Source organism: Globicephala melas, chromosome 7 (genome assembly GCF_963455315.2).
Source record: "Globicephala melas chromosome 7, mGloMel1.2, whole genome shotgun sequence".
NCBI lineage: Eukaryota > Metazoa > Chordata > Mammalia > Artiodactyla > Delphinidae > Globicephala > Globicephala melas.
Genome location: NC_083320.1, coordinates 37,705,981 through 37,716,817, shown reverse-complemented (window position 1 = coordinate 37,716,817; position 10,837 = coordinate 37,705,981). Strand labels below are relative to the sequence as shown.

The following is a 10,837-nucleotide window of genomic DNA, read 5'->3' as shown; positions in this document are numbered from 1 at the left end:
CAATAATGCCAAGGTTGAAAACCCCTGTGACAGCTGTAGTTCCTGCTTTATGTAACCTTGTGGGATTTAAGAAGCATTGAACACCAAAGAACCCAACAACTGAGCCTACATGACTGCAATTGTCTTCTTCAGTTTCTTTTAAAGAAAAAGTTCTTCGGTTTTTCCATACTAAGTTCCCATATTTGGAAAACCACCCAAAGAGCTCAATATTATTAAAATGGCACAACCACAACAGAGTGTAGTACAGGAACAATACAAAGTCAACTAAGATTAAAAACTGCTCTAAGACTTTAGATATAAGAAGTTTTATTCATCTGGTGGTACTTGATGCTCACAGGGCACCATACAACAAATTTAAAAAATACAATAAGAAAAAAATTGAACAGCCAAAGAGATCATTTCCATTAGAGGGCCCACAGAAAAACCAGCAAAAGCCCACAGAAAGACCCACCTACTGTCCCCTTAAGAACATTAATTTCTTCCTGCTTAAGTCTGGCTTTAAGAAACACCAAAGGAAAGTGCGAAAGAAAAAGTCTTTGAAAGATAGTTAAAACTTCACATAGCGTCTTTCACATGAGTACCTCACAAAATGCTTTCCTTATTCAAGTAAGTATGTAAAATAATCCAAACATTTGTGAGCCTCGATTTGGTCCCAACTTTCAAGATCGTAGGCCTCAGTATTTGCCTCACCTCTCTGTCCTCAAATTTGTGTCAGTAAAAAGTCACTTACAGGTAAAGCCTCCTTTGCTCCACACTGCCACTACAAAGCACAGATGTTTTACATAAAGAGCAAGGGCCCAAGCAAATTCAAGTTATACAAGTACCTGGAGCGAAAATGTAACTAAATTTCCCCAAGACTGGTTTAAAACCAAATTTTCCCTTTGAAATCCATTGTATTCAATTTTCATGATTAGTAATTACTGAAGGTCATCTGACATCGAATACAGAGAAAAGCAAGATTTAAGGTTGTATGGGGGCTATTATTACAAAAACTTCTAAAAAGATAATTTTGGAAATTTAGTACACATTACCATGTTGTCACAAAGTTATGTCACACAAGAAACGAGTTACAAATTCTGCCTGGAGGGTCAGCTAATGCTCAATATCAATTCTGTACAAGTGAGCCAATTATAAGCTGTTTCTCAAGTAAGCCTCCACAACAGGGAGCCCTAAGTATTAACAGTTCAATCAATAAACCTCCTAGTCTCAGTATATTGGTTTTACTTACTGTGGCAGAGTCATCCTATGCTTAGGCTGCTGCAGAAGCTCATTTCCCATTAGACTGCACAGAAGTATTCAATACTATTACATAAGGAGACAAAATAAAACAGCTATGGGAAGTGAAGGACTAAGAAATTTTTGGCCAGAAAATTAGGGAAAACTGAAGATATACTTTATTATATACAAAAAATTACTGCCTTAATGCTTGGTTCCTCTAGATTTAAATGGCATTTCAGTTTATGCTTGACACCTACAGATCAATTCATTATCTGATTACTAAATGCAAAACTAAGCAAACCTAGACATTTCAGCTGCTACCATTGTATAATATCAGTACATAACTAATCTGTAACTAGATGTCTCCCCTTTTCCATTATACTGCATTTCTTAAGGGCAAGGGGCATGTCAAAAGCACCTTTGCATCCCTACAACTAAGCACACTGGCTGGTATACAGTAGGTGCTTAACAGGTATTTACTAAATATATTGTTGAATAGTGGCTTATGACATGGGAAAAGAGCCCAAAGATTGTCTTATTCTAACTAGCATTACTTAGGTAGTAGCCTCACTCCCAATAGGTACAAGGCAGTTTTAAAGTAAAGACACTTTCCCCACGTTCTACACAGAATCATCAAGAGTTGGATATGACTTGAATCACTTCCCTTAAGCATGTTCATAAAGCATTTTGAGAAATCAAGAGATGAAAGGCGCTATGTAAGTGCAAAATAATATTATTCAAGACAGTTCAGCAAAGATGCTATAGTTTCTATGGTGATGGAAGGGTTGTACTAGTTTGAGGTGAACACCCCCAAAGCTACTCTTCTCAATGTCATTATCAACAGAACAATGGAATTTTGACAAAGATGCCATCACTTTATATCACTTGTATTCTGCTACTTTCTATAAACCAGGTGACAGAAAATGATATAAAGCCACTTATTCTACACAAACCAGTACTTTATCAAAGTTCCGTATTTTACAAGTCATGTTCAAAAAACACACACAAGTTAGCATTTTGTACACAAATGTTTATTTCTCAATTAAACATTCCCTTTAAACACAAGGAATGAATTCTAAATCTTCATAAAGATGAATTAAAAATGAAAGCCCTCCAGAATAGTGTGTGCAATCACTGTGTTCTTGGTCACTACTGGCGTTTACTGTTTAACATCAAAAACAAAGACAGGTTATTTAAAAATCATGCTACTGGATTTCTAGCTCTTCCTCTATGACCAGTTCTATGCTGATCTGCAATGTTTTAAAAGTTTACATCACCAAATCGAAGCAAGTTTAAGGTGTGAAACAGCTGTGCATTAAACACAAAATAAACAATAAAGTTACAAGATATAGTCAAGTTCATAACGAATATAGGTGTTCTTATCATCATTGTAGATTCTTGGATAATGTGCTATGAGAGCATCCTGTGAACCAATGTAGATGGAGTTGTAAATTTTCCAATACACATCTCTGACTTTCCGGGCTGGGTGAAACAAACCCTAGAATAATTAAAAAGCTACATTACTTCAAGAAATACACAACCTTAACACAACTAACAAACCATAAAGATATGGTTGCAAGCATTTCCCTTTGAGAGAGAAAACAAGATGGCAATTGCACAAAACTGCAGAGGGCAAAGACAAAATCTAATCCTCCCTCCCTCCCCTCACAACTGTTCTCCCGTATGGCAAAAACACACCCTACCGATAATTAGGAACAGTGACTTAATTCAACTATAATTACTTTTTTCAATGAGTACTCTTTTAAAAATCTCTGACCTACCTGTAAACAATACTGCAGCATTCTACATGGTCCAATAGCAACTCTCAGACCCTCCAGGGCCCCCATAACTGCCTGAATTACATGGGGAGATGTCTCAAACACATTGGGCCATACATAGTTCAACAAGTGATTCAGTGAATCTTCACAACCAAATCCATAAACCCCAAGTGACATGTGTTGCACCACTGCACTAGCCGTCTGTCTGTGTACAAGGTCCCTGTAACAGAGGGGGAGAAAGCTCTTTGTTAAGATACAGTCTTAGTTTCACAGAAGATACTTGCCTGCCCGTTAGAAACTAAATCACAAATTCAGTGCATGGAATGGATGCAGAGTCATCCCCACACCTTATGTATCTGATACAGAATGCTTTTAGAGTGACTAATGATTCTACTTGAGAACTTTGCTTTAACAACTCAAACCTCACTCTGGCTCAAAAATAAACCATATTTTTCTTTGAAAGTAATATAAGCAAGAAAGCCGAGCACAGTGTACATTTTATATGCTACTAAAAATGAGAGAGAACACATGACTCTTACATACGAATGATTAACAGTAATATCTCATTTTAAACTCTGTAAACTTAAAACCTTTGAAAGTAATTCAATACAACAGATAACTAAATTGAGACTAAATCTCTTCCCTTGTCAATTTTTTTTAAAGGTTCATTCAAGAACTCAATTTAGGGAAAGGAAGAGAAGGACCAATAATTTTTTCAAACCCAGAAATAAGAACTCTTATCACCTCCCATGTTTTAAATGAACTTATGTTTATGACAAGTCATTGAGTTATTTATTCCACAATTATTCAACTGACTACAAGCATCAGATAACGGGTCTATGAAGGGCATAAAAACAAGTTCACACTCTTTACCCTCAAAGGCAGGAAGAGTACCTTAAAGGTATAAGAGAAAAAAACATCTGAACTTAGTTACTAGCATCCTTATTTCTCTTATTTATTGTAATAATCTATTAGGCACAGACTGAAGTGAAGCTGTATTCCCCCTTAGTAAATTTCCCAACTAAAGTAATGTTTCTTGGTATCAGGACTCTATCAATCACTTCAAGCAGTACTTTATCAGTGGTCACCACCTGAATAACTGGAGGCCTGCAGTGGGAATAGTGTGGCTCTGGCAGGCTATGTTCAGTAGTTCAAAAGCCTTATAGAAACCTCTGCTTCATCTGCCGTAACAAAAAGCTAAAAAGATCGGGTCTCTTTGCCATACCGATAAGCTCATGCTCAACATTTCCTCTAATTATATTTGACTTTAATTCTTAAAACAAAAGTTGATCAGGAATTCCCTGGTGCTCCAGGGGTTAGGACTCAGCACTTTCACTGCCGGGGCCCAGGTTCAATCCCTGGTCAGGGAACTAAGATCCTGTGAGCTATGTGTGTGGCCAAAAGGCGGGGGGCTATTAAAACAGGGAGGGGGCACTTGGAAAAAAAATTGGGGGAACCACTATAGCATCTATCTTATTTAGAGATAATAGTCCTAATTTATTTATAGTTTCATAAAAATCCAGACTAATAGTCCCTTCTTTAACTACATCACAACAAATAGGTCATATAATAATTACTTCCATAAGTTCTAAAATAAAAGAAGAATTATAACTATTTTCTTGCATTTAGTTCAAGTCACTTACCTATCCATTAAAGCATCTTCAAGGAGTGGTGTTACAGCATAAATGTAGTCCTTTCCCATCTCACCAATATATTCAAACAAGAAGGAAAGTGATTTTAACACTCCATTTTGAACATTCAGTTCAGGAACTCTGTATTCATTCATTAAGGCAGGTAGTACTGTGAAGGGTGAACATGTTTCAGCGACAATAGCTATTGCTACAGTGGTACAAACTCTGTTCTGCCTTTCCTGAACTTTGAGGTTGTTTAAAAGTGTAGCCAATACATCATGAGGGCTGGAAAAAAATAAATGTGTCAGCAAACTGTTAGTTTACAAGTCAAAATTTTTTTGGAGGGAAGAAAAATAATCAAAGGAATGGAACTTCATGCTAAGTAATTACTGGGAACTTAGTAATTTTATGCTAAAATGCAATACTTTCAAGTCACTGGCATTACGGTTTCTACTTAAGAACTTCATTTAAATTAAAGTGTTCATTTTAATGAAAAAATTCAAATGGCTTTATTTTCAAATATAATTTACAGTCTTTAGTATATTTCCTAAAACAAAAAGAAATTTCATTAAATGTTTAGACTGAATAATTCTTTGAGTGGTCAGAACATGGCCACTAGAGCAGGCAACCTTACAGTAGTATATGAACTGTGGTCTCCAATGCCACAACACACAAAATCTGTTTTCCAAAATCCTCCCTCCCACACACCTTTACCACATTTATTCTCCTTCTTTAAGCATTTATTTTACCACAAATTTAAAGGGACACAGGAACTAAAAAGTTAACAACAGCTATTCATTGCCAACTTCTTAACTACATCACAGATGAAAAAATATTATTGCTACCAAAAGGCATGTGGGGAGACTCTAATTAAATAATCCAACTTTTGTTACATTTTATTGCTTGAAAATATTTAGTTATTAAGCCACATATACATAAGTATCTCATTTTCTACAATGACTGTTTCTTCTAGTTTGGTTCTGGTGGAGCAGAAGCAAATAACCATAGGTTATCTAATAAAATAGCTATCATTCAGTTGTCTGTGGATTAATTTTAGAAAAATATTTTTAAAACACATAAAGCATTAACATGAAAACTGAATTATGTTAATTGTTTTACTAAGAACTGGCCTTAATATTTTAAGCAATATCCTAAAAGGACCAACAAAATTTGAAATTATTCTGAAATGGTACTGTTTCCCTCTTCTGAAAATAGTGAAGTGTGACTAAATGAAATTTTAAACTGTTCCATCTATTTTAATTCAATTTAACATTTAAGAAAACATTTCAAAAACTGAAGGTCAGTGGTTGAAGTCTATTCTAAAAAACATAAAGTCTATTCTAACTGCATTACTCATACCCTGCCTTAAAAGAGAGTCTACAGAAATGGAAACACCTTTTAACACTACAATGGGTCTATTACAAAGTAAAAAAAAAAAAAAAAAAAAAAAAAATACACAGAAGTAAGTAATACTCACCCAATGGCCTTTGCAATATAACCAAATGTGTTGACTGTGGCTCTACGAATAGCTTTTTTGTGAGCTTTTAAGAGCTCTAAAAGCTCAAAGCAAATCCTCATCCATTCTCTTGCAGACACATATTCAGCTCCCCTAGTTTAAAAAAAAAAAAGTTAAATTTTTTGTAACAATAAGTTTTAAAAGGTAAATCTGCAAATTCAGTTCTCAAAACATGATTACCAATTCATTTTAAGCATTAAATAAAATTATTATTACTGCTCAGAAAGGATGGTTTAGTTTTAAAAATATACTGCCACTCCCTTATTACCATTCAAATTTGAAAATATTACTGAAATGTTAGCCTGACCATATATACTTACATTAGAAACAATAAGCAAATTTGCAAAGTGAATAAAAGTGGCTAAATGTGAAACACAATACTGCTTATTAAAATGTTTAGGTAATCTGCTTACCTATCAGCAATACGTCCAACAAGATCAATACAATTCTCTTGTACTTTTTCATGCCTATTCTTTAAGATGGGGGTGAGTCTAGGCAGCAGATCTTTAATTGGTGGAGTCATCTTATGCATACCTATTTAACAGAAGTCAAACACACTATCAATTAACACGTGAACTGCAACCTTTGTTCATTTTACCTTTTATTTAACAATGTAATATACGTGACTAGGCATAAATACAAACTTACAGCTGCCTATGGAAAGAAAAAGCCCCAGCTTCAGATCAAACGCAGAATTTTTAACTTTTTATTAACAACTTCTGATTATGCATAAAAATGAAAGAAATTAGTGAAGTGATTTAAAGAATGATGGATACTCAACAACAAAAAAAAGTTTTATTTGGTTCTGAAATGTATTTGTACACTGACATTTAAATATGGGGACAGCTTATGTTCCGGCCATACACAACAATATAAGCCAGAGGTAGACATGTAAATTAAAGCAAAATTTTCCAGAAAGGGCCCCCTTACCCTTTAACTGCAAAACAAACAGATCTCCAGTCTCCCTGCAATGCAGGGCATACTTGGATGGTATTTACACCTATGAAGAGAGAAAAAAGGAGGCAGCTGGCAGGGGCTCTTGCTCTAACTAGAACTGCTTGCTCTGATTCTCTCTCCATTGCTTTTCCCATGTTTCTCTGACCAACAATATGGTTTACAATTCCCTGCAAACCAGAGCCCCACAAGTGGCCAAGTAACTGATTTTTGGCAAGTATCTCCAAGTAGAGAGAGAGGAAAGGGCTGAACTGGGGATTATATGTAAATGCGATGGTTTGAAGACCTCCTATACTGTATAAAAACCCCTTACTAAAATGAGAAAAATAGTGGCTATCACAGCCAGCTATTTCGACCTCTTGATAGGTTATTTCTGTCCCTCTAAACTCCGCAGAAGTTACTTTTGCAATAGTTACATTCACTTATAATGAAGGATAAAACAGGAGACCATTTGTTTGTTCCATCATAATGCCCTTAAAGAGGAAAAGCTTTGTTCTCCACACCCAAGAGCGTTTGTAATACACCTCTGTTTTAACTTTGGATAAAGAACTGAAAGGACAGTTTAAAAGAATTGGATTTAAATAAAAATGAGGTCACTTGATCAATTCACTTTTCTCTCTGGTTATTGTTCCTTGAACTTAATAGCAAGCAGGAAGACCTACCATAACCATTTACTAATTCAAGGTTGAATACATATATAAAACTTTAGAGTTCTCTCCACCCACCACCTCCTCTCCCATATATTTCAGGTGACACACAATTTTTTTAGGGCCCTCTATCCCATGACTTCAAAGTTTTTTGAGTTGTGACTACTTCCTCCTCTCTTGCAGGTCCTAAACTTGCCCTCTTTCTCTCTTTTAAAGTAAAATATAAATAGACTTTGGGAGATAAGATTCTTGTGACATCCCAACTTAACTGTAATTTTCAGTGGTTAAAAAAAAAGTATCAGACATTCATTAGTCAACTCCTAAATAGGATTCTCTATTTTACTTTCAAAATACCAAAGGAACTTTAAAATACAAAACAAAAAATTCTTACATGACCAACAAATTCCATACCTATTACATTTACAATGGCCTTCAGTGCTCCAAGAATGCTGCCCAATACTTCAGGGTACTCTTCGCCCAAATACTCATACAAAACAACACCCAAGTGCCCCATCAATTTTTCCTGTAATAAAAAAATGATGATGATGAAATGTTACTGTTTACATTACTCCTTTTGGTGAAGAAATAAGAATCTGATATAAAAGTTTACCTCTTGACAAGTCTTCATGACAACAGCCGTTCGAGAGATCAAGTCAGCTGCCTGTTGCCTAACTTTTGCTGATTTGTTATTTAAACGCCACAAAACTGTACCGCAGATCTGAGGCAAGTACGGTTTGACTCGTTTGCCAAGAGCATTGACCACTGTGCCAAAGCCGTTCAACATTACTGAGTCCTTAAAAAAAAAAAAAAAAAAAAAAAAAAGCCAAGTTAAATCTAAAACCTACATTCAATGTGAACAAGAATTCAGTTTGTGACTAAACAGTTGAAATATAATTATATTCCGTTTCCAAAAATCTAACCTAAAAATTTGAGGTAGAAGAGTATTTCTTTGTAGCCAACTGCATGAGAACATGAACATTTAAAAATTATTTCAAATTTAATTACTCTTCGGTGATAATATTTACTTGAAAATATGTTTTACAAATATGAAAGTCAGTGGCAACTTGCCTAATAATTAGTATCATTACCTCTGTAGTCTGTTCTTGAAAAGCATAAAGAATACCATCAATCAGTTGTTCTTCAAGTTTATGATCAATGTCTGCTGCTCCCAAGTTGCCCATAATTTTCTCAATTGTCTCCATCACCATTTTTCTGTACTGTTCAGCTTCATCTTTCAGATCATCCACAATCCTGGATATAATTTCTGCTGCACCTACTTTGTTTGCCAACTCCACAGTAGTATCAACTAACTAAAAAGAGGAGGAAAAATCATTTAATTTACTGCTTTTCCAAGGAAATAAAGAGACATCATGAAAATGGAATATTCTAAAGATACTATTTAGCTAGTAAGCATGCTGAGGACAGATGGCTCCTACTATTAAAACTTTAAGAAAAAGGTGGCCAAAAACATTTAAATATGAGTCTAAGTCAAGGAGATTTAAGGTTACGATTGTATTCATGCTTCACCTAGCCAGATTAAGCAGTTCATTTACTAGACAAAAATGTCAATTTATAGTTGGCTATCTATCCTAGAATACAAAAGCAAAATGGAAGTTAACTGGCTGACTAAAATCCATCTCCTTTCACAATCAAACACAAACAACCTGTGAGTTTCTCAAGGCAAAAAATAACTTATGTAATATGCATTCAAACTGACTAAAGGATCAGTTGAAAGAATTTCTGAAACTATTTTATGATAAAAGCTTACCTGCCGGTAATTTCTTCTATCCAAAGCCATTCTGTGTTGCCAGAAGTGTTTAAAAAAAGGAGGAAGGATCTCTGTTTTAATGTAGTTTGCTTCTACACCATCTGTTCCACAACATTGCTTTACCACCTAAAATGTTAAAAAATAATAATAGTAATCACAGTCCTGGTTTAATACACAAGTTTTTTTAAAATGATATAAAATTCTCTTTGAACCATGAAACACATTTAGATTAACAAATCTGGAACAGCAACAATTTGGAACAATTACCTTCAGCACAATTTTCTTCATTTCTTCATCAGGAGATTGGAATTCTCGAATAAGAATTAACATCACTTCTCTAGTATAGTAGTTGGCATATTCTGCATCCATGAGAGGAATAAGATACCCAATAGCCTTTAAGAAAGCGGCCAGGCCCTATTTTAAAATAAAAAATATATATATACTTAGTAAATTAGCTTTAAGTCACTTGAACTTCAATGAGTAGAAATAAAAAGAAAAATGAAATCAAACTGGTAAATCTACCTTTCCTCTGTGTTGGCGGATACCCTTCCATAGAGGCTTTAACACAGAATCAAAAGATTCGATACCATAAGGAGTTGCTGCTTCAGCCAAGGCAGCAATGGCCAAAGCACTAATGGTCCGAACTTTCTGCTGCTCATCCACAAGACCTATAAAAAACCAAACACAGGTTTTAACTAAGCAACATTACCTAACTTCCATAGCATCATGCAGATTCTAGAAACATATCTAGCCATTTAGTCAAATTGCAGAATCTGTTCCCATTAGACAAAATTAGGCAAAAGCCAGTATGAACCACAGCCTATTAGCAGCTAATATTACAAATCCAATCATAAACTATATGGTGTTTGTGTAGTTTACCTTCCATTTCTCTCTCCAAGAATCAGTAGCCTAAATTTCAGGAAACTGTCTTACAAAAGACAGTTATACTACAACTTACCATGTTCAATGATTTCAACTAAACTTCTGAGATGTGGCAAGATGGCACAGCCCATGAGAATAGCTATTTGCTGTACAATTTTTATACCAGTGTGTCTTGCTTGCCAGGACTTCTTGCTTTTGCACACAGCTTTTAAGAAAGGCAATAATGAAGGAATGCCCAGGGCAGAGGCTACAACAGCAAAAGCTCTAGCTGTTGTGTTACGGACATACTCATCCATGTTATCTATATCAGGTCTCATGGTAGAGATCATAGTAGCCAGACCAGCAGCCTGAAAGTTTAAGAAAAAAGCAACAGTCATGAGTTGATAACATTAACCCTCAATCATTCCATTCTAAAATAAAATAATCCGGGCTTCCCTGGTGGC

The 10,837-nt window shown here is 35.1% G+C and overlaps 1 protein-coding gene across 4 annotated transcripts in view; it reads right to left on the bottom strand.

Annotated features, from left to right (window-relative positions):
* Positions 1 to 289: 289 nt before the first annotated feature.
* The window catches only part of SF3B1 (splicing factor 3b subunit 1), a 63,810-nt gene continuing 53,262 nt past the window's right edge, over positions 290 to 10,837 (bottom strand). For 2 of the 4 annotated variants that reach the window (XM_030855603.2, XM_030855611.2), the window contains 12 exons: positions 10,471 to 10,741; positions 10,035 to 10,180; positions 9,780 to 9,926; positions 9,513 to 9,638; positions 8,833 to 9,054; positions 8,355 to 8,537; positions 8,156 to 8,267; positions 6,557 to 6,677; positions 6,105 to 6,236; positions 4,640 to 4,912; positions 3,000 to 3,216; positions 290 to 2,716 (listed from right to left, as the gene is read on the bottom strand). In XM_030855603.2, the coding sequence (XP_030711463.1) occupies positions 2,558 to 2,716; positions 3,000 to 3,216; positions 4,640 to 4,912; positions 6,105 to 6,236; positions 6,557 to 6,677; positions 8,156 to 8,267; positions 8,355 to 8,537; positions 8,833 to 9,054; positions 9,513 to 9,638; positions 9,780 to 9,926; positions 10,035 to 10,180; positions 10,471 to 10,741 (2,109 nt within the window). In that variant the 3' untranslated portion in view covers positions 290 to 2,557. Of the gene's footprint in view, positions 2,717 to 2,999; positions 3,217 to 4,639; positions 4,913 to 6,104; positions 6,237 to 6,556; positions 6,678 to 7,073; positions 7,144 to 8,155; positions 8,268 to 8,354; positions 8,538 to 8,832; positions 9,055 to 9,512; positions 9,639 to 9,779; positions 9,927 to 10,034; positions 10,181 to 10,470; positions 10,742 to 10,837 lie in introns of those variants that run through there. The other 2 variants (XM_060302101.2, XR_009564580.2) reach the window with 2 other exon arrangements.